At 36.5% G+C, this 27,675-nt stretch overlaps 1 protein-coding gene across 3 annotated transcripts; it reads left to right on the plus strand.

The window, feature by feature from the left end:
• Positions 1-1,746: 1,746 nt before the first annotated feature.
• Positions 1,747-27,439, plus strand: LOC144374530 (cytochrome P450 3A9-like). Of its 3 annotated transcripts, XM_078037308.1 has the most exons (14): positions 1,758-1,908; positions 2,078-2,179; positions 4,500-4,593; positions 7,843-7,895; positions 9,478-9,577; positions 13,453-13,566; positions 14,013-14,101; positions 15,463-15,611; positions 20,437-20,564; positions 21,694-21,760; positions 24,101-24,261; positions 24,486-24,712; positions 26,749-26,911; positions 27,242-27,439. In XM_078037308.1, the coding sequence occupies exons 4-14, from the start codon at positions 7,888-7,890 to the stop codon at positions 27,329-27,331; spliced, it is 1,296 nt and encodes a 431-aa protein (XP_077893434.1). In that variant the 5' UTR covers positions 1,758-1,908; positions 2,078-2,179; positions 4,500-4,593; positions 7,843-7,887; the 3' UTR covers positions 27,332-27,439. The 3 variants fall into 3 exon arrangements, with proteins under 3 accessions (XP_077893435.1, XP_077893433.1, XP_077893434.1); XM_078037307.1 differs by lacking the exon at positions 2,078-2,179 and having other exon boundaries at positions 1,748-1,908; XM_078037309.1 differs by lacking the exons at positions 2,078-2,179; positions 26,749-26,911 and having other exon boundaries at positions 1,747-1,908.
• The last annotated feature ends 236 nt before the right edge of the window (positions 27,440-27,675 follow it).

A 27,675-nucleotide genomic window follows, 5' to 3' on the forward strand; every position in this document is an offset into this window, starting at 1 on the left:
AACCAAATTTCAAATGTTTTCTCTGATATCTTGATGCTAATTCACAATAAAGTGGAGTGTAGACAAAGTTAAGTAGAAGTATGTGAAGGGAATGAAGGGGGTTTATGAGTAGGAAGTATAGTAGAATGAATCTCTTGGTTTTACATGATGTAGATTTACTTGGATTGTGTAATCATATATGCACATAAAGTAATACTGTCTGATTCATTCTATTATCCTTCCCTTTTTATATTTTATTTTGAGAGAGAATCTATCTAAGTGTCATAGGGCCTCAATCAATTTATGAGACTGCTTTTAAACTTGCAATCCTCCTTCGTCAGCTTCCAGAGTCGTGGAGATCACAGCAAGGAATAAGTTGTCCTACTGCTCAAGATAAATTAGGAAAGACTATACCAAAATAGGTGCTGTGGGAGCTGGTTTTTGAAGGGTAAGTTGAAGTCTTTTGTGAGGCACAAAAACATTCTAGGTGCAGTAACCTGTATAGCCAAAGATTTATGGATGTAGCTTGTTTTGATGAAGGTCTCGTGTATTCTCATGTCAGCAGCTATGGTGCCATGAACAATTAAGAAAATTAAATGCTAATGGCTTTGCTTGAGTTCAAATATCAAATATTACATAACATTGACATTATTGATTACACAGTGATATATTAATTTTTCCACCAAAAATGAACTAAGCATATGACAGAAGTCCCAGGCCAGATACAAAATCTAGGTCTGGCCACTCACCCCCAAAATCAAACACAAAGGGTAATTGTAAAAAGCAAGTAAAGAACTTTAATCTGTGTATCCACCCCAGGAAGATATAATTTTAGGAATGTCTTTACGGTGTGGACTTGACCTGAAGGCTTTGATACAAGAATTAGAGCAGTGGGGAAGAAGTATGCATTGTTAAGCAATCCTGCCCAAACTTTAGTCTCATGGATCACTATCTCAGTTCTAGCACTGTGAGGTAGCTCCTGAGAAGTCCTAATCACTTGAAAGGGGTAAATTTTTACTTACTGCTCAGGATGTTCATCTACCAGACCTTGGATACTAGAAAGGAAATGTAGATGTCATGATATGATTTCTTTTGTTCAGGGAACACTCTCCTCATAGTGATCTGTCTACAAGGCTCTGCCATTTCTGGAAGGAATTGAAAAATGAATGAGAAATTCTAGGCACCACTCTGGGGCTCTGAAGAAAAGCTACTGTAAAAGTTGAGGATCAGGACTGGGGCTAAAGCTCAGTTGGTAGAGTGCTTGTCTTGCATGTACAAGGCCCTGGGTTCCATCCTCAGCACCAAATATACAAATGACACAAAACAAAACCCCCAAAGCTGACAATAAAATGTTCCTTCAATCTTGCCTCAATCTCCAAGGTGGTATCAGATTAGGTATATTTGGGACTAAACATTCTTATTTTGCTAATTTTTAGATAAACACTCCTTAAATGATTAACATGTTTTGTGCAAAGCTGTGTAGTCACAAATATTAGGTTAGTAAAGGATACCTAATGAAGGCAGAATACCAAGATTTATTCTTCTTTTAGTTACCCATTGGACAGGTGCTGGCCTCAAAGTTAATGAAATTACCAAAGGAAGTTGGTTTAAGTAAGTTGTTTAAAAGATCAAAGAAGGAGAGTGCATGATTCTTTGCCAACTGCAAAGAGGACACCTGACCCCTCTAATTCCAGAAGATGCATAGGTGGCCTTTCTACTGGCTGCATGCCTGGCCCCACCTCCTTTCCTAGCACATAAATTGGCCTCACTGAATTACAGCTTGACACATTTTGGCAAAAAAAGCCCACATAGCAGAAAAAAACAATTCAGAAGACAGAACTGCTGAATAAAAGTAGTGATGGACCTAATTCCCAATTCTTCCATAGAGACCTGGGTCCTCCTGGCTATCTGTCTGGTGCTCCTATATCTGTAAGTAGCTGTCCAGCCTCCCCTCCTCTGTAACCCTGGAGGTGGGGACCTAATCATGTTCCTCTTTTCTTTGTCTATTTGAAAAATCATAAGAGATGATGGAATTGAAATTTCTATAAATCCTTAAAAAGTTCCTATTGAGCATGCCTGGCCCCATCTCCTTTCCTAGCACATAAATTGGCCTCACTGAATTACAACTTGACACATTTTGGCAAAGAAAGCCCACATAGTAGAAAAAAAATTCAGAAGACAGAACTGCTGAAGAAAAATGGTGAGTTTCTTTGGATAGAGCAATTGGTGTTGAGATTTGTTTTGGGGGGTTATCTAATTGGCTCTGTGTTTGCACCTAGAGGAATAAACCAGAATTCAGCATATACAGATAATTAATAACTATTATCACATGCAGTGGGAACCTCAGTCCCTTTGAAGCTTAGGGAATTCTGGGGACACCCAGTTTACTTGGATTTGGTCTCTTTATCTTCTTGGATTTCTGCCTATTGCAGAAGACATGCAAGAGGACTATCCCCTGTGCATGTGGTGACTCCTGCCCCCTCTTGCCCCCAGCACCATCTATACAACACACCAATTTCCCCACAGACTCCCTGGAAGGTTGACTGCACAATTCCCTCTTTTTCTCCTGACACTTCATTCCATTGTAAAACTCAATTATTTCACCCTGAAATTCACAGAACTGTTTCCTTCTAAATGATAAGTGTCTAGAGCAGAGAATACCTGACAGAAATTTTAAGAAGTTTTATTCTTTCCTTTTGTATTATTTTTCCTCTCTCTGAGATATTAGCCTCATAAAGAGACTTATTTCCCCTCAATATGAAATCTTCTAGCAGCCTGAACAACATCAAAAAGCCAATTTGGCTTTACTTTTTTCCTTTACACTCCAACATAAACGCATGAATGAATATCATTTAGTAGGGAAATTGCTTTTACTAATGGGATCCTGACATCATGAAACAGAGGGAAAGAGGTTATTTTGATTGTAGGTAGGAGAGACTCCACACAGGTCACATCGGACATTTGTCTCAATTTCACTCTTAAAAATAAGGAATCAAAAATAGCATGAAAAATAAAAATATAGACCTGGCTTTTATTCTCTGAAAGAAAAGGTACTAAGTCAGGGGTATTGTGGCAACATAATCCTCTCTCTGTAGAACTTTTCTAGTGAATCAATGTAGTTTAATTTTACTGTATGTAATGACAGGATTTGTACAGAGTATGTGAAAACTATACTGTCTTAAACATTCTCCTACAAAGAAGAAGCAAGTTCTTATTTAACTGTCTGGAACACATTATGGGTTCTTATTTTATATTGCATATTGTCTTCTCTGTCACCATGACTGTAACTGAAATTTGGAAGGTCACCTTCCATGTAGCTAAAAGGAATTGCTGGGCATGTTGAGCTATTTAAACATGCCAGACTTTTCTCTTCTGTGCTACTACGGGACAATCTTTGCAAAACTGGTTGTTTCATGATTGAAGTAGCTGCCAGGAATCTCTCGTTCACCATTTTTCCTTTCATCTATTATCAATTCTGATGGGGTGAAGATTTTAGGATCCAGAACCCTCAGGCACAGGGCTGTGAACATGACACATCTGTGTTGCAGGTTGGCCAGCCCAAGGAAGCACCAGCCTTTGTGGGTTTTAATACAAGGAGAGTTGATGCATAGAGGCAATAAACAAAACTATTTTGTGATTGATTGCCTTGGTAACATGAAAACACGCCTGCCTCTGTGCTGCCATCTGAGCATCAGCAGTTGGAAGATCGCACTCAATGAGAGGAGGAATGGCCTAAAGATGATTCCTCAGTCATTTATTTCTCACAGAACCATAAGAGTATAAGGGAACTCAGCCTTCCTTCTTGCTCAAGTCACTTAGATTGTCTGAAAATGGACTTGGGTGACACTCAACATGGCTCACATTGGTATGACACAAATGGAAGTCCCAGTTTTCTTAATGTCACATTTGTCATTCAACAGAAATAAGAATACTATGACTGCTTCCAAATATCCATGTGAAGTCAAATTTAAAGAAGGGCTGAATGCTGAACCAGAGACATGGCATAGAAAGAAGGAAAAGTATGAAAGGTTTATTTCCAAATTGCAAGAAACAATGTTACCATAGGTTCTCAATGGACACTCTGTGCTTGAATGGATTTGGTTACCCAAAATCTCATAATGAAAGTCATGTCAAAGCATTGGCCCTTTTTTTGCTAGGAATCTCTACATTAAGGAAAAGTTACCATACCAAATACACATAGCAACTGCGATGCCCTTGCAGAATGCCAGCCTGAACTTCTCAGGCACATTCAAGCCTGGGAATGTTTATTAAGAACAAACCCAATTATTGGGGCCATGAAGACTCAAGTTCTTTTACCTAATCATTGTGTCTCTTGTGGCAGGAAGTTATCTCTAAGTGGTGTTGGAAAACAGAATGTGTCAGTTGGAGTTTTTGTTGTTATGTATCACCTACATGTTACCTATCTCACTGCCTGGTCCAGTTTCTGAGTCAGAGACTGGTCAGGCCCTTATCTATAGAATGACAATGAGGATGACCTGGCTTTCTATTTCACTTTATAGATATGGAACCTATTCTCATGGGCTATTTAGGAAGCTGGGAATACCTGGGCCAACACCTCTGCCTTTATTTGGAACTCTTCTGTACTACCGCAAGGTGAGTGTGCTTGAGCTCCCTCTATTTTTTCACCTGAGTACAAATGCCAGTTTAGTGTCATCAGTAAAAATGTCCATCTTCAGGAGAAATTTAGTAGTTTTTATCCTTTGAGAAACCATGTTCAGGTTCTTCCTGGAGCATGGCCAGGTTTTCCCTGGAGCTCTGATGTCAACTCTTCAAGAGCCTCAGTGGAACAGCTCGGATCTCTGGTACATCTGCATTTGATCTTCATGATGTTGTTCAGACTTTGAATTCGTCATAAAAAAGATGTTTAACTTGCTGGGTGCACATTTCCAGGACGATTATATTGTGCTTAGTATTTGAGCAAAAAGTCTGTGAAAGCGAGCATGGTAAACACCTTCAAACACTCCTATTCTTCGCAAGATCTCATGAGTCCCTTTGTAAATAAAAAATCGTCATGAGTGTCTTTGAAACTACAGTTTCTGAAGTACCCCAAGCATTCATAAGTCAATAATTTGCACATACTTAATTTTTGAATGTGCAAATACCCTGTGGTTATTTCCATGGCTTCACCCAAGTTTTACTTCCTGTGACATATTTGGAGGATTTACCAGATGAAACAACAGCATTCTGCATTTCTTCTTATCATTCAAAGATAGCACCCTAGCAGTGAGTCTTAGCAACGAATAAGTATGAATGGGATAAGGTAGCCCTTGTCTATGGATTTCACATAATTAAACACAAGATGTGTATTGGTTTTTAACAAAGGCAGTATCACATATAAAATGAGCAGTAATCACATGATTTAAAAAAATTAAAATTTAAGTTAACTGAATGGAATGTAACATGTTTCACAAGAAATGTGAATTTTCATCAAGCCTTTGTCATTAACCCATTTAGATATCTGACTCAGGGCCTGACTACTGACAGAAGTTCATGAGGTCAAAACCAGAGGCCAGAAAAAATAGGCTACACTCTGCTCAGATTATCTCTTCCTGACACTGAGGCTTATTTATCATACTCTAATTCTATAATTCTGAGCAGAATTATAGATCCCACTGAGAATTATAGACCCCCTGACCCCCTGAGAATTCCATTCTGCTATTCCTGCTGAAAAGGCATTATTTCCTATTCATGCTTTCCAGATCAACAGTATACTAGACAGGCTGTAAGATCCACATAATTGGGGGTCTCCCTGTGCATCATAAAAACATCATCCCTGAAACATAGCAATAGGAAGATTTCTTTTTAAGTGTTAGAAGAAAAAACTTAGAGCAAGTACTGTTACCGCTGTTGACCGGTGACGAGTCCTTGCTTCCCCAATGTTGAAGAATAACACCAAAGAAGCACACCGAGGCAAGGTCAGAGTAGAAATTAGAAGTTTATTAAAGGACAGCAGAAAAGACTTCTCTCGGAGGAAGAAGGGAACCCAAGAGGTGGAATCTGTGGAAGTGCGGTTGTTTCCCCTTTTTATAGTTTTGCTGATGGAATGTAGGTTGGAAGGCCCGAGGGATGGGACACAGGTAAGCCTAATTATCACCTTTTGGGATGGGATTATAACTTCTAAGGGATGGGCTATTTCTAAATCTGTTGGGGGCTATTCATTAATACTTCTTCCAGGTGGACTTCGGCCTAGGGCCTTTTTGGGGACTTCATTAACATTCCATGAGTTGTCCTTGTTTTTCCCTGAGTAATTCCCAGCATGGCCTCCATCTTAGATTTCACTGGATATTAGAGCCAATTTACCTAACTACACTAACTACCTAACTTTAAATCTTGCTTCAGTACTTAATTTGTTGACTCCCATGGGTAGGAGTGGAATCTCTCCATCTTTTCCACTTTGAGCTGGAAAAGTGGTAGGTGACTCCATTTTGACAATCCTTACTTATTCTTTCTCACTCCACAACATGCATGAGAATCACTGTTATGATTGTGGTATCCCTCAGAAGCTCCTGTGTGAGGCAATGTAAGAAAGTTCAAAAATAAAGTGATTAAATTTTGAAAGCCTTAATCTACTCTGCACTATTTCCTCAGAAAGAATTAACTGGGAGCAACTATAAGCAGGTAGTGGGTTGCTGGAAGAGGTGGGTAACTGGGGGCCTGGCTTCAGGGCATACATTTTGTCCCTGGTTAGTAGAGTTTCTGTCTGCTTCCTGATGCCAGCCACGTCCTGAGCTGCTTTATTCCTTCACACTCTTCTGCCATGTTATCCTGCCTCACCACAGACCACAGCAACAGAGGAAGTGATGTATGAACTGATACCTCTGAAAATGTGAGCCCAGTAAATCTTAGTTTTCCACATAATTCTTGTCAGGGTCACAGTAGTGAAATAGCCAGCTAAACTACTCACATCAACATGGTCAACTGAGAGGTGACTGATGCTTGAACTTCCTCATTTCCCCAGTATTCTAGGGAGATTCATGAGAGAAATGAAAAAAGATCTGAGGAAAAATGAGTGAAGTGGCCTTGAGAATGTCCCTGGGAAACTCACTCACTTTCTCTCAGCTTTGATTTTTTCACATCCAGGTGGAGGGAATGATTCAAAGTTGGCAGGATTTCAAAACAGTCCATGCACATGAGAAAATAATACAGAAAACTAGACTTGCTTCATATTCATACTCAAGGACAACTAGTGAAACTGTGGCACACACCTGTAGTCCCAACCACTCTGGAGGCTGAGGCAGGAAAATCACAAATTCAAGGTCATTATAGGAAACATGGCAATACCTTGTCTAAAAAAAAAAAAAAGAGAGAATAATTTATTCAATATGTACAATACTTCAAGAAAATTCAAGATGGACTCTAAATTCCCTTTTCTAATATGCCGCAGTCTGGCTGGGCACAAATTAACCAAGCTTCCACAAAGCCTTGTAGGTTCAAACAGCAACTCTTTATTCCCGAACTCTCACTGGCACTCTACACACACTTCCCAGGAACACACTCCCTCCACAGGGCTCCACGCAGCCAACTCTCTCTGAACCCCAAGAGAACTCAACGGGAACTCCAAAGTAGCGAGTGCCAGAGGCAGCGGGATCCACCCTAATTCCAGAGCCACCCTAATCACAGAGCAGGGTCATCTTTTAACCATTCCCTCTAGCAAAATGCCAGGCATCATTCCTACTAAACTGTGGCTCTCAACACTAATATCCCATTTATTTTCTCTTCTTTGCCAGTGATGGACCATATTCCAGTCTGATTTCAAGGGATTCTAATTATTGGTTCCTGAATTAGAAGCAGGGTTCAATATTTTCAAAATAACAATATAAATTCTCTTGTTTCTCCACCCAGGGTTTTTGGCAGTATGATGTCCAGTGTCATGAAAAGTATGGGAAAATGTGGGGGTGAGTATTTTGGAAACTTCTTTTGGGTAGACTTGTTGGATGAGGCACTCCAGGGCAAGAGAACAATGCCAGCCCAGAGCTATTACTTGGAACTAATTACATAAAGCTTTTAGAGGCTCCTCCTCCTGCCAAGAGTCCCATATTTCACCAGATGTCAAGGTTCATGGCCAAGAATGTCATATTTTTGACTTTTCTCAGTCTCTGATGACCCAAAAATTCTTGGCCTCACCTTCTCTCCAGTGCCCAGCCTCTACCCTCTTTTCCAATTTTTCATTAGAAGCCTTTAATACCACATAGGAGGCATTAAGTCAGACCTTCCTAAAATGTTCATCATGCATGGCTTAATCTCCTTTCAAGATTGCTACATTGAACAAAAGTGACCTTTATATAAATTTTGGGGTTATTATGTACTTTTCAAAAAAAGGCTGAGAGAGAGGTTAACAGATTGGAAAATGATTTGACCTCTGCTTTCTTTTATTTTAACTTTCTCTGCAAGTGTGAAGTCTTGGGGATTTCATTTGTTTTTCCCTGACAATTAGGAGTTTTCACTAGAAGTATACACAGGGATTTCTCTGCCTACCTCATTCTACTGACTTTGAAGAATGGATGGCCAGTACATTTTAAACCATTGTGTTTCCATGGGCTTATGTACTTCATAATCTGCTAGGGTGAAATCAGCTAATTTCAGTAGCCATTTTCTTAATAATGCTTGATGAAAGCAGCTCCAGAGGTATTATTGTACTTCTTGTGTTCTATAAGCAAGTGGAAGAAGTCTTTGCCTCTTCCTCCCTCTTTATCTTCTCTCATCAAGTCCTCAAAACAGCAGAGCTGGCCACATCATCCTACCTAACTGGCATGGCTCATAAAGGCCATGTTGTTGATTGGAAAGAGCACACAGAACTGAGTCCCCACTGATACAACTCCAGCCATCTCTTGTATCTTAAGCACTTGTAAGAACTTAATAATTTACTTGTCTATTTTTCTCTAATTTAATATACTTTCAAATCAGAAGAAACAATTAAAGCATAAAAAGAGAACCTTCAGAAGTGGATTAAATCTTTGCCTCATGCATTTCATTTATGGTGTTAATATTCACACTATACAAACAACCCAATAAGCTAAACACCAAAAAATCAAATAACCCAATCAATAAATGGGCAAAATAACTGAGCAGACCCTTCTCAAAAGAATAAATACAAGTGATTAATGAATATATGAAAAACGTTTCACATATCTAGCAATTAGAGAAGTGCTGAATAAAACTGCACTGATTGTGAAATATTTTTAAATACAAAAATTATTGGAGAATGAGGTAGAAAATATGTACACACCATTTAGACATCTCCAACCAGGCTCTTCTTATAAAGAATTTTTTTCATCTTTAAATATCTCTTCCCTGCTTCATTTTATATGGTCAGAATCTTGTTGTGTGTCATCACCTAACTTGAACTTGTATCTAGTGTCACTGTTCATTCTACAGTCAGGCATATGGATTATGGAATATCAGTTTGGATTCCTGGGTGTTACTCTAACTGAAGAATATGGCTTAGTAGGTTTAATGAGCTCTTCTTTCCCAACACAGATTGTATGATGGTCAACAGCCTGTGTTGGTTATTACGGATCCAGAGATGATCAAAACAGTGCTGGTGAAAGAATGTTATTCTGTTTTTACAAATCGGCCGGTAAGTATTCATTTTTTTAAATTTCTTTTTTCTTTTTTTAATTGATTTTTTAAAAATAAATGACAGCAGAATGCATTACAATTCTTATCACACATATATAACACAATTTTTCATATCTATGGTTGTATATAAAGTATGTTGACACCAATTCATGTCTTCACACATGTACTTTGGATAATGATGTGTATCATACTCCATCATTTTTGCTAACCCCCGCCCCTTCCCTTTCCCTCCAACCCCTCTCATCTATCTAGAGTTCATCCATTCCTTGCATTCAACCCCTCCCTAACCCACTATGAATCAGCTTTCTTATATCAGAGAAAACATTCGGCATTTGTTTTTTCTGGGATTGGCTAACTTCACTTAGTATTATCTTCTCCAATGCCCTCCATTTACCTACAAACGGCATGATTGCATTCTATTTTAATGTGGAGTAAAATTTCATTGGGTATATATTCCCCCCTCCCTTTTTATCCATTCATCCACTGAAGAGCATCTAGATTGGTTCCATAGTTTTGCTATTGTGAGTTGTGCTGCTATAAAACACTGATGTGGCTGTGTCCCTGTAGTATGCTGATTTTAAGTCCTTTGGCTATAGACCAAGGGGAGGGATAGATGGGTCAAATAATGGTTCCATTTCAAGATTTCCAAGGAATCTCCATATTGGCTGCATCAATTTGCAATCCCACCAACAATGTATGAGTATGCCGTATTCTCCCCATGCTCACCAAAATTTATTGTTGTTTATTTTCATAATAATTGCCATTCTGACTGGAGTGACATGATAGTGGTTTTGATTTGCATTTCTATGATTGCTAGAGCTGATGAATAGTTTTTCATATACTTGTTCATTGAGTGTATATTATTTTCTGTGAAGTGTATGTTTAGGTCATTTTAAAAAATACAAATATTTATTGATTAAATTTGTGTCTTGGAGTAATCACACCTTCACAGAAATTAGCTCCAAAACTGTTCAGGGAAGTTTCATATAACTTTTCTTATGTTTTTCCCAATTGAAATGCTTTGAATAGCATATTACTTATCTCTGAATGTAGTCTATTCCTCTTACTAGAGTAACCAGAAATTGACACTGATACAATCCACAGAACTTATTTAGATTTTACCAGTTTTATGTGCCCGTGTACATGTGTGCCTATGTACATTTGGGCAAAATTGCTGCTGTGGATAAATCCATATAATCATCAGCTTTCTTGGGATATAGTGATCCCCAAGGCTCCCTCTTGCTAGTCTTTTCAAGTCCTGATGGGTCACTTGTCTTTTCCTCTTAACAGGGTCTCCATAAGAGCAAGTATTGTCTTTTATGGGGGACGCTAATACATGAAAAGCTTTGCCTCTAACTTCTGTGTTGTTCTTGTTTCTCTCCTAAAAGTTATAGACTTTACAATTTACATAAAAACCTATGATCTATGTCATGCTCATGGTAAAACACGGTGAGGGTTCATTTGTTGTTGTTGTCTTGTTGTTGGCCTGTGGCTCTCCAGTTGTTTCAGTACCATCTTTAGAAAGACTGTCCTCCCTCTGATCATTCTGTTTTCACCATTGTCAAGCATCCATTTGAGCTGAGAGGGTATGTCTATTTCTCACTCTGTTTTATTTTAGTTGTGCCTGTGTTCTTCTCTCCATTGTGTTTTTTCTTGCAATGAGTCTCATTACCATTTTAAGTACCTACCTTGGGGGATGGTGACTATGTTAATAAAGCAAAGGAAAAAATATATTATCATTTTGGGGCCAGGGTTGTGTGGCTCAGTGGTAGAGTGCTTGCCTAACAAGAGTAAAGTGCTGGGTTCAGTCCCCTCCACCAAATAAAAATAAATAAATAAATAAAATAAAGATATTGTGTTCATCTACAAATATATACATATATAAACCAAAAAGTTACCATCTTAACTTTTCTATGCATGCATTTGCCCCTTAGTTCAAAAACATGTGACACCTCATCTGGGGGAGTCCCTAGTATTATTATCAGAACAGGGCAGACTAGTGGCCTCTCTCAGTGGGTTTTATTGTAATTAAATGGTCTTTGCCTCTGGCTTATTTGTTTTTCTGATGACTTCATAACCTCAGAATGCTGAGCTGACTTCTAAAACTCCTGTCTCCTGGTTTGTTAAGTTAGCATTAGAGACTATCATACTGTTTAACTCCTAATTTTCTTTTATGTTTGTTAACCTGCTAAGACTGACTCAGTTTGTCTATTTCACTCCCACTTTATTTATTTATTTAGTTAGTTAGTTAGTTAGTTAGTTAGTTATTCTTTGAGAGAGAGAAATTGAGATTTTTTAAATATTTATTTTTTTTAGTTTTCGGCAGACACAACATCTTTGTTTGTATGTGGTGCTGAGGATTGAACCTTGGCCGCAGGCATTCCAGGCGAGTGCGCTACCGCTTGAGCCACATCTCCAGCTCTCCCACTTTATTTATGTTGGTCCTTTAATTTTTCATAAAAATTCAGAATAAGCTTGTCTGCAAAAACCCACTTGGTGAGATTTTGATAAGAATTCAATCAAATCTATTGATTGATTTGGATAAAATCTGTATCTTTTCTGGGTTGAATCTTTTAATTCATGTTATGCTTCTCCATTTCTTGAGATTTTCCTTAATATCTTTGATCAACATTTTTTAGTTTCCAGCATAGCATTCCTGTACTTGCATTTATTTCTGTTCCTAATGTGTTTCATTTTCTTTGGAGTGACAGTGAATAGTATTGTGTTTTTAATGTTTCTTTTTCACATTTCCCTTGTTTTATATAGAAATGTAACTTGTTTTTGCATGTTAATACTGTATCTTACAACCTTGGTGAACCTATTTATTAGTTCTAGAAGTTTTAAAATATTCTTTGAGATTTTCCACATTGATAATTTTGTCCCCTGAAGACATGGTCACTTCAGGTTCTTTCATTTCCAATTTACATGCCTTTTTAAAAACATTGCCCATTGCTCCAGTAAGGATTTACAGTATGGTAATATTGGATAAGAATGATAAAAGTAGAAAACTTTAAATTGTTACTGATCTTAGGAGAATAGATTCACCATTTCACCAGTAAATGTTATGTTAGCTGAAGGTCTTTGTTGTTGGTGTTGGGTTTTTTAGTATATAGAGTCTCTTTCAGATTGAAGAAGTTTTTTTTTCTTCCTAGTGTTTTGAGCTTTCATCATGAATGAGCACTGGATGTATACCTTTATAAACAAAACACAGTGTTGGAAGCTGAATGACAGTTTCGAGCAGGTTGGATTGACAGGCCAGTCTAAAGCTGGGAAACATAGTTATCTTTCCTTTTCTTTCTGTCCCTCCATGTGTGTGTAGTGGGGGATGATTCAAAAAAAAGTGCTTCCATATAATTGCATTATTTTTGAAGAATTGAGAAGAAGTTCCTAATCTTTTAAATTATTAGCTACTATATTTAAGTGGCTATATCCTGGCATCCCTTGCAAGATATTCATGCTGTACATATATGGAAAAGTATAACTGGTCTGGGCAACCTAGTTTTCCAAGGTTATCTGGATGACTGTCATCAATCAGTTTTTTCCTGTGCTGCCTGTATAGGATACCCTAGGTCATAATGCTCTCTGTCCCCTGGGAGAACAGTTTACCTACCATGAGGGGCCTTTGTATTTACACAGCAGCTGTAATATAAATACTGAACATGAATCTGGTGGCTGGGTACCCCCTCTACCCTCACAAGAGAAGAGGAATTTGGGATAAAAGTTTATGGAGCATCTAGCACAGTGCCTGCCCCCTAGTAGACACTCAGTAAAAAACTGATTAAAAAAACTGATGCCTGTTTAACAAGTTCTCTACAATGTGGAGACTTCCAAAACATACCTCATACAAAATGTCTTTTTCTTTGTGAACTTCAGGTAGTTTTGCCTTTGGGATTTTTGCAAAAAGCGCTCTTTGCAGCAAGGGATGAAGAGTGGAAGAGACTTCGAGTCTTGCTGTCGCCAGTGTTCTCCAGTGGGAAACTCAAGGAGGTAATAAACTAAGAGGACTTTAGTTAGAAACTTAAATAAGGATTTGGGGATGGGACATACGTGAGAACATCATAGTTTTCCAAAGAATATTCCACTAAGTTTGAAATTCCTAATTAAAAAAAAAACTAAAAGTAAATATCAGAAAGATCAATAGAGTAGAAGGAAGGGAACCGAGGCAAGGAAGAGAGGACAGAAAGAGGAATTATTGGGACTGAGTTAGGTCAAATTATTTTTCCATGCTTTTATAATTATTTCAAAAGGAAACATTGTTATGTATAAATAAAAAGAACTAATTAAAATTTTTAAATCATCTTTTGTCTTTATGTCCTAGAAGAGATATTGTTTGATTCATTATTAATATCTCATACTTTATAATCCTGGGAAAACCAGAGCCTCGGGGACTCGATTCTCCTCTAACTATGGGTGGAGTTGTGTTTTGTGCTTAGATGCTCCCCATCATTAACAAATATGGAGATGCATTGGTGAAGTACCTGAGCCAGGAAGTGAAGAAAGGGGAGCCTGTCACTGTGAAAGAGTAAGTAGCAGGCAGCTCTGCGGTTCTGAGCTCTTTTAAGACCTTCCAGCAGCCTGCCAGGGAACTGAAATTACCACTGTTGAGCTACTCCCTTGACCAGACAAAAGTAAGTGTGTGGTGTCACAACCACAATGGGACACCCAAGGAGGAGAGGCTCCTAGGATGAGGCAGGGTGCTGGGACATCTGTGTACAAAAACAGAATTAGTTTATTTGCTTTATCGTCAATGTGGATATTATGTAAGTCAAAATACATGTTTTACAATGAAGAACATGATCACTAAGAAGTTGAGGGTAGAGTCTAGGGAATGTTGGATTGGGGGAAGTCTCTGGTACCTATTAAGCAGGGATAGAATATATAACACAGGGCTAGGGTTGTAGCTCAGTGGCAGAACACTTGCCTAGCATGTGTAAGGCACTGAGTTTGATCCTCAGCACCACATAAAAATAAACTGATACAATAAAGGCATGCTATCCTCTACAACTAAAAAAGTTATTTAAAAAATTAAAAAAAAAAGATACAATGCAAAGATATGGAACAAAAAATCTCTTTATGGTTGCACTGAGAATATCAGCAAAGTACAAAATATGAAATATTCTCACCACTTCTTCCTCCAGTCTCAACAGAGGTAAGGTCCTGAAAGGATATGGATTACAACTACCATATCATTTGTTGTATAAAATGGGTTATTTTGACCCATGAACAACCACTGATACTGTCTTGGGAAATCTGAGAGAAAATGTTCCCCAAGTTGTGAGCTCATCCCAGTACATTTCGAGAAAAATTTCAATGGTTTAACTGAGGATATTCTTTCTCATTTCCTTTTTCGAGATTCTGCCCTTGGGGCCACTTTGGGTCCTGGAGTGCAGGACCTCTCAGGAGCTGTAGTAGTGGGTGCAGAGAAGGGGGGACAATGTTTCTGCCTCTCAGAACAGGGTGTTGCTTTTATGTGATGTGCTAGAGAGGAATCAGCTCTGGGCACAGACTGTGCTTAGGCAGGACCTAGGTCAAGGTCACCTATCTTGGATCCCCTACCAGGAGTCAATTATAACACCTTGGTCTTGCTGAAGCTCCATACTTAATCATCTTTTATCATCTGCGCTCCACTCACTGAGGTAATTTATCTGATTATGGGTGTCTGTCTCTCTGCCTCTGAACTCCTTGAGCTCACTACCTTAGTGTCCCTAACTCCCCTGGCACAGGGGCAGCTGCCTCATGGCATTTGATAGGAGCATGGACTAGTAATTTGATCAACAGATATTTCTGACAGTGTGTGAATGTGCTCATATCACTTCTTCCAGCATGTGTAGTAGGAGAGTAAAGCAGTGCAGATTAAAATTTTACATTTCTTTCTCTACTCAGAATTTTGGGGAGCTACAACATGGACGTGATCGTTAGCACATGTTTTGGAGTTAATGTCAATTCCCTCAACAATCCACAAGATCCATTTGTGAAAAAAGCCAAGAAGGCCCTTCGTTTAGATGTCTTCCATCCAGTTTTTCTTATAATTAGTATGTATATCACCGTTGCTTTTTTTCTTTTAAAACAAAAACTTCATTAAGATATTATTTACATACTATATGATTCCTTAAAATGTAAAGTTCAATAATTTTTAGCATGATAAATGATATGTGCAGCCCTCACCATTGTCAAAACTCAGAAAACTCATTATCTTTTAACTGTCAGCTTTCAAAATTATTTACCCTAAACAAACACTACTGAATTTTCTATTTCTTTAGCTTTGCATATGATGTAGACATTATAAAAATGGTGACATGAAATATGTGGTCTTTTGTGATGCAAAGTGATATCATTTAGCATTTTGTTTCCAAGTGAAATATATATCAGTACTTCATGTTTATGGCCAAATAATATTTCATTGTATAGATATACTACAAATTAGTTATCCTTTCATCAGTTGGTAGACATTTATGTTATTTCGACTTTTTGGCTATTATGAATGGTGCCATTATGAACATTAGTGTGAAACTTGTTTGTGAACTCTACTTTTCAATTTCATCTGAGTGTATACTCAGGAGTGAAATTGCTGCCTTACAAAGTACTTCTGTCAGTGTTTTCCATGATAGCTGTACCATTTAATATTCTTACCAAAAGTGTATGAGGGTTCCAATTACTTCACTTATTTTCTAACTCTTCCTATTTCTATCTCTTATTTTAGACATTGTAGTGGATGTGAGATGGCAACTTATGTGGTTTTGATTTGCATTTTCCTTTTGGTTACTGATAACAAGCAATGTTAATCACTTTTTTATTTGTTCTTTTTAGATATTCATGATATATTTATAAAAACTTAAAGTATACCTTATTCTAATTAGGATGCCAGGCTTGTGGAGGTACATGATGTGGAGATTCACTATGAGGTGTTCATCTATGTACATAGAAAAGATAATTCAGATTCATTATTTTGAAGAATGTCTATCCATATCTTTTGCCCACAATTACCTGAAGTATTTGTCTTTTTTTTTGAGGCTTAAGAATTTTACTGGTGTGAGTCTGTACCATGTACAAGCAGAGAAAGGAAATCTTGTGCTCCATTTGTGTATAATGTGTCAAAATGCATTCTACTGTCATGTATAACTAATTGGCACAAATTAAAAATAAAAGGAAAAATAATTTCTAAATAATTTAATTGAAAAAATACTTCTTCATGTATTGCTTACACAGTTTCTTATCAGATTATGATTTGTAACAAGTTTTTCCTATTCTATAGATATCTTTTTACTTTCTTGATAGTGTCCATTGAAGCACAAAGTTTTTAGTTTTTTGAAGTTTATTCCTATCATGGGAGGTATTTCATATTCCAATCATTAAAATGAATGAGCTGGATTTCAAAATCTTCAAATGTATTAATCTCAAAGCTGTAGTGTTCACAAAAGAAAAGCAATTGACAGTAGATGCATGCAATTTGATGCCATTTATATAAATGTTAGAAACTCAACAGGTCTTGGAAACTTAACATTTAAATGATATATGATTTATGTTATTTGCTTTTATTTTTTGTGCTTCAAGTATCAAATATAATAATTGATTGAAACCATATGGACTTACATACTTTTTATTGTTTACTACTAAAAATTGTAGTTTAACTCTGATATTAAGGTTGCCCAACCATTTTAATTTAAGTTTTACATTCAGAGCCAGGTGAGGACAACATGTTATTCTTTTGAATGTGGCTATGTAGTTGTTCCAGCACCATTTTTTGAAGAGTGTCTGCCACATTCAATGGCCAGGGCACCTTTCTCAAAATTCCATGGGCCATAGACATGTGGGTTAATTTCTGGACTCTAAATCCTGTTCCTTTCATCTATATGTTTACCCGTCTTCTAGGACCACATTTTATTTTTGCTTTGGAGTAGGTTTTGAAATCAAGAAATGTGAGTCCTACAACTTTAATCTCATTTTTCAACATCATTTTAGCTATTCTGTGTCCCTTTGAATTCTATGTGAATTTTAAATCAACTTGCCAATTCCTCAAAGAAGCCAGCTAAGATTCTGTTACAAAGTTTATTAGGATCTGCAAATCAATTTCAATACTATTGCCATTTGGACAATATTAAGTTTTCTCATCCACAAACCTGAGATGTTTTTCCTAGTCATGTAGATCCTCTTTCTTTTATTTCAACAATATTTTGTAGTTATTATTGTGCTTGTCTTGCACCTTTGTTAAATTGATTCCTATGTATTTTATTCTTTTTAATGCCATTGGATATAGAATTATTTTTAATTTTTTAGTTTTTCTTTTGGATTGCTTATCACAGTGTTGAGAAATGCAGTTTATTTTTGTGTACTGATCTTGTATCGTGAAATGCTGGTGAACTTGTTATTACTTACAGTTCTCCAAGAGAAGTGGTGAGAGAGAAATGCTTGTCATGTTCTTGATTTAGGGTGAAACTATTAAATTGTTAAGCTACAAGTTTTCATAGATATTCTTTATCAGGTTTACAAAATTTCATTCTAGTCCTAATTTGCTGAGGGTTCATTACAAAAGAATGATTTTGAGGATTATTTTTCTGGGGGGAAGGTTGGTTTTGATTTTTATCAAATGTTTTTTCTGCATCAATTGAAACAATCCTCTGTGTTGATTTTTTATTTCATGGATTTGGTGTATTACACAACTATATCCTGTGTTGTCTTTGCTTGGTGTGAGTATTAGGGTAATATTGGCCTTTTAGATTATATTCAGAAATGCTGTTTTAATTTTGGAAGTGTTTGTGAATAATTGGTATTAGTTCTTTATTTTGTAGAATCTACTATTAAAACAATCCAGATCTGGGCATGTATTTGTAAATAAATTTCTATTACTAATGCAATAATATTACATTTTACAAGTTTATTCAGGCTGTATATTTACTTCTCAATCAATTTCTGTAATTTGAGTCTTTTAGGATTTTCTGCACAAATATATGTGAACAATCAAATTGTTAGAATTCTTTCATAATTTTTCTCCAATGTTCGTAATAAATTCTCCTTTCATTTCTCTTGCTATTCTTTTCTTTTTTAATATTTATTTTATTTTTTCATTAACATGTATGAGTTATGCAAATAAATGGGGTTCCATGTGATGTCTCAATACATATACACAGCATACACAAATGAAATGGAGCCTTTCTTTATCCACATTCTGCCATAGTTCTTTCCAAACTTTAATAATCACTATTATACATTCAGGTCAAATATTTACATTCCACATATGAAAAAGAACATGTGGTACTTGTACTGATGTGTCTAGTTTAGTTTGTAAGCTGAACGTCCTCTAATTCCATCCACCTTTAGCTACAAAATACAGGATTTCATTCTTCTTTATGGATGAATGTTCCATTGGGCATATATGTATGTGTGGGTATATATGTATGTATGTGTTTTTTATTATAATATATATTATAAATACATAAATACCTAGATTTAATGCACATCTCAGGTATTCAAAATAATATAGAAATAAATCTGGATGTACAGATATTCCAATCATTTAGATTAAAAATAGATTAATATAAAATATGTTTTATATATCTATAGAGTATTACATTTATAAATGATATATATTTTTATAATATAACAAATTTTAAAAAACTTAATGACTAAACCCCCAAGTAATGCAGTTTAAAAATAGAAAAATGCTCCAAATAGTTATTTCTCAAAAAAAAAATACAAATGACTTAAAAATACATGAAAAAACTATTCAATATCACTTGGTGTCAAGGAAATGCAAATCAAAATTACAATAAGACATCATCTCACCCTGGTTAGAATGACCATTATCAACAAAAGAAAGAATGAATGAAAAAATAACAAATGCTGGTTAGATGTGGAGAAAAAGTTATCTTACATATTGTAGGTAGAAATGTACACCTTCTGAAAAAGAGTGTGAAGGACCCCAAAATAAATAAAAGTAAATATACCTTCTGATCTAGATGCACACTTCTAGTACATATTGAGAGGAAATATCATCATATGAAACTATTATCCCTTTGTATTTCTTGGTCAATCTGGCTAATGGTTAGGTGATTTTTATGATATTTTCAAAGGGGTAAGGTGATTTATAGACACCTTTTGTTTTTGTCAATTATAATTCTTTTCTATTTCATTTGTTTAAACTTGGGTTTTTATGATTTTTTTTCTTATGCTTGCCTTTTGTTAAATTTTCCCTTTTCACCATTTTATGATTTAACTTAGACTATTGACTTGAGAACTATCTTTTATAAAACCTATACATCTGTAGCTATATGTTTATGAGCGCTACTTTTGCTACTTCTCCTAAGTGTGACATAACATGTCTTCACCTTAATTCACCTAGAAACAACTTTTAGTTGCCTTTGGATACCATCTTTCATGCTTGTCAGTTGTATCTGGAAGTTTTATTGTTAATTTGCAACTTTTGTCTGAGTTTCCTGATTTTCCATCTGTTATTTATTTCTGGTTTTATTTCTTGACAGCTGAGGAACATAGGCCAAATTGTACCTATCCTGCCTACTTTTCCTTGAATGCATAATTAAACATAGCATAGACTATGAACTGGTTTACCCAGAAACCCTATTCCAATACACAAAAGGGTAAGGGGCAAGGAAATGTAATCTTCTTCCTTTTCTCAGTCCTGTGGCATTGATGGGGCCACTGATCCCCTGCTATGGTGGCTGCAACCTTATGTATGAAGTGCCCGTGCTCAGCCATGAACCAGACACCAGGTACAGGCCACAGAGGCAATGGCTTCTGGAGGAGAAAACTGATGATTTTTCTCTTCTGTATTTTTTAGAAAATGATCAATGCTCCTGGGATGTTGCCTTTTCATCAAGGTTTCTCTTTATTTTTTCTTTCTAGTGATATTTCCATTCCTTAGACCAGTGTTTCAAGCATTAAGTGTCTACGAGTTTTCAAAAAGTGTTCTGGATTTTTTTAAAAATGCTGTAATGAGGATGAAACAAAAACGCCTAGAAAATAAAGAAAAGGTAAAACCTGGTGGTGGTGACATGACAATGTTCGCTTTCTGATCATTTATTTGCTATGTACATCTGAATTGTGCATATACAAATGTACATGTAATTTTGTAAATTGTGCTGGGGATTGAATCCAAGGCCTCATATATGCTAGGCAAATACTGAATCACTGGGCTTCATTCCCCAGTCCCTCTCTGTGCATTTTTTAAAGTTGATGGAATACTTTAAGATTTGCACTGGAGAATTTTTACATTTTGGTTAGAATAAAAATCAAATTTAAAATGATTGATAATGAGTAAGATTGACAATGTTTGATACAATAATAGACATGATGTTATGTCTTGAAAGAAATATAATTCAAATAAAAACCTTATCATTTCCCTTTCATTCAGTAAACTGTCAAATTAAAAATCCTATTTCAAAATGATTTTACTGTTAAAAAGTATTCCCCAAATCTTAGACTGGTGAACAATCATTACAATTCCAAGCTCTTTACATCTTAGTTGGCACATTCTTCAAAGGAAGGTCCTATTGGGCACCTGGTGAAGTATGTGTGTGTAGAATCTGAGTCTTTTCCCGTCCACAATAAGGCTGTGCTCTTCATGACCATCAACGTGATATGCTAACCAGCTTTGCTTTCTGCTTTGCCTGGAGATCAGCACAAAAATGTCTCCAGGTCAGGGAGGCAGGACAACCATCCCCAAGTGTGACTGAAGATTGAATCATGTACCTAATGGATGGAGAATTTGATGATACACAAACAAAAGCTACTAATCATCTTTGAAACTACCAAGTGTATTCAGTGTGGCCATTGAATAAGAATGAAGGCAAACTAAAAAAATTTAAGTCCAGGACCACATTCTGGGCAAGCCGGTGTGACAGGAAAAGAAAACAAACCCAGAATTAGGGAGAGCAAAGACCACAGATATTGGACACCATAGCTGGATTTCTCTCAGGAAAATATCCTGTTTTCCATGATTTATACATGCATGTTTTGTTCACTTGTGGTTTGTGCAACCCTAGCCAGACTTCTGGACTTAAAAGAGCCATATTCTAAGAAGGGAGGTGAAATGCTACATTCCAGATTTACTTCCTACTTTATGACTGATTTTGTCATTTCCATTTCCATTTCTGCTTCCAGCACCGCATTGATTTTCTCCAGTTGATGATTGATTCCCAGAATTCCCAAGACAAGGAGCCCTACCAAGGTAACCAAGAATGTTTCATGGTGAATTGCAGGGAAATTCAAATAAGCAAGTTATCCTGAAAATATACATGTTTTCTAGAGAAAATAGATTTCCACCAAACTGCAGGAAGATACACATTTGGACATTGCAAATGGTGCCCACAAGTACTGTCTAGAATCATACAGGTGTAACAAGGCTCAAAAATTGAAGGGAAACTAGGAGAAAGCATTTCAGTCATGAAGTTAGTCTGTTTTCTTATTACCATCAACATCAGAACAAATGCTGATTCGTAGTCTCATTCATATGCACTGAATCAGAAACTCTGCCTGGATATTTGCATTTGCACATCCGATCAGGAGGTTCACTGTCCCAGTAGTGGTGAGGGTCAATGGCAGTACTGGGTGAAAATGTGTTCACTAGCTTAATCTGATATTAAGATTAACTTTTCCCCATGTAATTCATAAGAATGTTGTAAGGGAAACCTCTTAAACTGCGTAAACATCCTATTCCTCAGCATACTTTCACCAACTAGTTTTATCATACATGGATGATTTTTGATATAAACCATTTGAATTATGATGTTTACAAACTGCTGTCTTTATCATTCTATCACCCACCGTACATTTATGAGTTGGTATTAGATTGTAAGAGAGTTCCATTTTTATTTATGTCAGTATGATGTTATATACTTTGAATTTATTCTCTTGCTATCATTTTTTATTTTGATGGTCAAATTCTCTTGGGCTTAAGTCTTTTAACGACTTCTCCCTTCTCCTTCTGTTCCTTCTCCCTCCCCTCTTCCTCATCTTATATTTTGATTGTTAAAATTGACTATATTTTATAGCAGTTTTAGTTTCATAACAAAACTGAGAAGAAGGCGTAGAGATTGCCCTTATCCATTTTTTTCTCTAAATTCATATGTTTTCCTAATTACAAATATCCTTCACCAAAATGATATATTTTCCATAATCAATGAACCATCACAGATAAGTCACCTTACCCCTAAGTTCATAGGTTAACATAAGGGTTTTGGACACATTAACTTAAGGGTTCTTGCACTGGACACGTGGCTATGGAGCTTTTGGCATGTAGGTAATGTTACTGAAGAAGTGTACTTTCTATTGTTATTTAGATTTAATTCATTTAAATTTAAATTTAGATAGACACATATGGTTAGTGGCTACCAGATTGTACTGAACAGTTGTAACTTAAGTTTACAATCCAATTTAATCTCAGAATCATTGGGTTTATACCAGTAGTGGGGAAAACTCAATTTGAGTTTTTCCACAATAGCATCATAGAAACCTTCTGTAAGCTAGAATTCCATGTAGATGTTTCTCACACTTATTTTGCATTTTTTTTTGTTATGAATTACATGGTTGGAAAGTATACCATGTTACTTTCAGGTATTCGAGTATCAACAAATTATAATCATTTTTCTAATCAATGAGATGAATACTTGAATGTGACTTTTCAGGAGAAAAGTCAAAAGAAACAACACCTTTTATCACAAAGGCCATTTGATGATTATGAAGTTCAGCAAATAGAGGGGATGTGTACTAGGAAAGATGACATTCAGCCCAAGATTGATAAGCAATGTTAATTCCACTCACTGAACACCATCGTCCTATGGCTTCTGCCTAATACCCTGTATCAACACATTCTTTCTTGTGTGATTTTAATACCACTCATTAGACTCTGGTTAATCACTACTCTTCAGAGATTTTTTTTCTCTGTATAGATTCTGCACACCCTGAGATCATCCAATTTTAAGACTGGTGCCCTAGGTCTTCTATTACCTGATGATTCTTAGGCTAATTTGTGAACAGAGTTGACCACATCTCATGAAAGTTCAGATTTAAATTTGGTAGCTCTAGAGCAAAGCTTGAAACTCTGTGTTTCTAATAAGCTCCTTAAAGCTGTCCATGCTGCTGGTCCATGGACCACAGTTTGTGTAGAAAGATTTCTCTGTGGCTTAGTATATTTCTGTCAATCATGGCCTTTATTTTTCCTGCAAAGATACCAGTATTGCAAATGCTTTCAAGGTTCTTCAACCTACATTCTAGTTAGAGTAAGTTTATTTTTTTCCCAGGAGAAGAGTGCTACTCACTATTTATAGCTAAACAACTTTCATGATATGCAAGGCACAGTTGAAAAATACTGTTTGTTTGACATCCATACTGTCCCTTGAAATCACCCAGTTGTGTTCGTGGTGGGGTGGTGGCAGAATGAGAAATATTATGAATTGCTCTTCCAGTTTTTCCTCATTGGATTTTGGATCATCATTCTGATTTATCTTCATGTAAACTGTAAAGTGTGCATGAACCTGCTTAGACCAAATTGTCTTTTCTCACCTTTTAGGTCTATCTGATCTGGAGATTGCAGCCCAATCTATTATCTTTATCTTGGCTGGCTATGAAACCACTAGCACCACTCTTTCATTTATTATGTATCTACTGGCCACCCACCCTGATGTCCAGAAGAAGCTTCAGCAGGAGATTGATGAGACTTTTCCCAATAAGGTGAGTGAATGGCACCTGGATGGGAGAAGAAAGTTAAAATCTCTGGGCATCTCAGTTTGCCATTGGGCAGTTCTAAAATCATGATGGTTATTAAATGCTTTGTAAATGCTATGGTATTTTACCAATATGAGTTATTTGAGGAGCTCTGAAAACATCAGTGTACTGTGTCAACAGAGTTTTAAGTCATTTCCAAATCTTAATTTACAAAAATTTCTTTCTTCCAGGCACCTGTTACATATGATGTACTATTTGAGATGAAGTATCTGGATATGGTGGTGAATGAAACTCTCAGATTATATCCAATTGCTGAGAGAACTTCGAGAGTCTGTAAAAAAGATGTTGAACTCAATGGGGTGCACATTCCCAAAGGAACTAACGTGGCTATACCAATATATAGTCTTCATCAAAACCCCACGTACTGGCCAGAACCTGAAAAGTTCTACCCTGAAAGGTACAGGGCTCCTGAAAAAAAAATCCACCCTTAAGAGGCTGTTTCACACATGTTCTGAGGACTTTTAGTGCAGATGGCATACATATGATTTTAAAATTTTCTTGTTTTAAGAACATTTTAAGAAGTCTTTTACAAAGTGGTAATTGTTTTAGAAAACAAACATTAGAAAAAATAAATGACTATAGCCATTTAAGGCCCTAGAACATCAAGATAAGCACTATCTATTATTAATGTGATTAATTCAGTATGGATATTTTTATATAAATGTGTAGTTTTAAAGGACTGAAATGCTATCACATTTCATTTGATGTTAAACTGTTTTTTATTTTATTTAACAGTAATTTATAAACCTTTCTGCCACTTGACCAGTCTCTTATTTTAGGTGCTTATCTTTTTTAATCGTTTTAGGATTTTTGTCCTGTTCACTATAGCTCCTTGAATTTTCTACCAGCTTTAGGAAGCCCTTCTATCTTCCACTTGATTAAACATTGCTTTCTGGTTCCTCCAGCACAATTGTTAAATACAAGTTAAGGCCTGAGAACCACCCCCCACCCAGATAGTTTAAGCAGCCTCACTGAAGATAAAGAGAGCTCAGATCCTCAGAGTTTTGTCTCTGGAGTGTTCTGGGCCAGCTTCTCATACTCTCCACAGTTGATGACTCTTTCAAAGCCAAGTAACCTGCTCCCAAGACACCTGAGATATTCATCGTTAAATATGTCTTGACCTTGGTCTTCTGAAAATTTGGATCCAACCTCACAGTTTGCACTCTGGAAAGAGTTACTGTTTTCCTGTTGTTGTACTGAGGAGCAAAATAGAGAAAGTTTTCAGGGTAGTGTCTAGGGGGTCCAGTGGCATGGGATCAAGACTTCTCTTGGCCCCTAATGTTACACTTCTTGATTAGAGTGACCTTGTCTTGTTGGTTATGAGTTCCTCAATGCCAGTTTCCTCCAATTTCAGCACTTCCAACTTTTGAACTTCACAGATACAAAATCAGAGATTACACATCTCTTTGATTCACTGAGGCATGATAAGATACTACGTGCTTAAGGTGAATCAGGGACTAGACCAGGATGAGGAAAATTACAAATATGTGTGGTATGGAGGACTCTTGACATACACACAAGCATAATCTACAGACAGCAGTTTGGAAAACACTTTCAATGCTTCCGCATCTGCTCATCATCTGCTCAAACAATTATCAACCAACCTCATCAGACCCTCCACACACCACACACCCTCCAAGAGATTCCATGTTACTTTGAATCACAATCACCTGTAAATTTGCCAAAATGTTCTCAAATATATAAGAATACATTTAAAAACAATCACAATGTCATTATCACTTTCTCCAAATCAACACATTCTCCTTAAAGTAATAAAAAAAACTAGGGCTCAATTTGAATACAAACTGGGTTCAACATTCCAGATATTATTTCTAAACTTATGAGACAGACTTAGAAGACAATGATAATATTCTAGGGGGAGAGAGGCAGAAACAGAAGGAGAAGGAGAAAATAGATGAATGAGGAGGAGGTAGAGGAAGAGAGGAATTGGGAAAAAGAAGGCAGAGAGGAAGGAAGGGAGACAATAAGATCCAGAAAAAAAGGAGTATAGAGAAGAGAGGTAATCATGGTGGGAGAATTTTCTTTTCCTTCATCAATAAAAATATGAAATGCAGGAGTGGAAGTTATGATAGGAACACACTTTGCTTCATTTATGTGCTCATTTTCTAATTTTTTTCAGAGTGTGTATGGATCACAATCCTGAATCTAATTTTAGTACTTAAAGACATATTTTCTTTTAAATAGCATTCATCACATCTTAACAAGACAGAGTGCTCCTCTAGTGTAAGGAGAATGAAAAAGTTCTGTAGGTTTCAATTCTTATAAGCAAAGTCACAGAAGGATTTCAGTGACCATTCCACAAAAGAATCCTGTGTTTTGCTTCTTATGAATGTTTAGGAGACAACCCCAATTATGTAGGTTTCATAGATTTATGTCTCAATAACTTGTTTACATCTACTATTGTGAAATTAGGTTCAGTAAGAAGAACAAGGAGAACATCAATCCTTACATATACATGCCCTTTGGAAATGGACCCAGAAACTGCATTGGCATGAGGTTTGCTCTCATGAGCATGAAACTTGCTCTCATCAGATTACTGCAGAACTTCTTCTTCCATCCTTGCAAGGAAACACAGGTCAGGACACTTTATGAAAAAGCAAGGTCTTGTGGGTAGTTACATTTAGTTGAGGAACCTCTTTAAAGAAAAGTATCTGCTCACTCAAAGACTCTCTTTTGAGACACTTGTGCAATGTTAGGCTTCTTCAGTTTTAGAGCTCTATATCTGTGGCTTTATAAAAAACAAGAGATTAAAGATCAGGTAGCTAAGGAATCCCAGACACAAGAGGCTGAAAGTATTTTTTTACTTGTTTGTATAGCTTTATTGTCTGAAATGTACTTTTTCCGATTCTTTCTGTTGTTCGAGTTTCATTTACTACATCTAAATATACTTGCTTAATGTTTGCAGATTCCTCTGAAATTAAGCAAGAAATCATTTCTTCAACCAGAAAAACCCATTGTTCTAAAGGTTGTGTCAAGAGATGAGCCTAGAAAGTAGAGTCTAAATCTCCCTGAAAATCTCTGCTCTGTTCTTCAAAGAAGATGATTCTCAGAAGAAAAGACATATTGATTTTCTCTATAAATAAAAATTGGTCTTGAAAATAGATTTATGGGTGGATGATGCTCTTGAGTTACTAGGAGGCTGGACCTTTGCTGGGCTTGTTCATTGTCTGTGCAAAGAATTATGTATTGTTTGATGGAAAGGAGGTGACCATCTGTGTGACAGATATGAAAACTCAGCCTCTCTGGTTTTGGAGGAATTCTATCCACCCACCTCTGCACCCTCACCTCTTCATATCTGCCCTTATAAATTCTTAAACACTGATTCAGTAACTCAAAATA

This window comes from Ictidomys tridecemlineatus, unplaced genomic scaffold (assembly GCF_052094955.1).
Source record: "Ictidomys tridecemlineatus isolate mIctTri1 unplaced genomic scaffold, mIctTri1.hap1 Scaffold_73, whole genome shotgun sequence".
NCBI lineage: Eukaryota > Metazoa > Chordata > Mammalia > Rodentia > Sciuridae > Ictidomys > Ictidomys tridecemlineatus.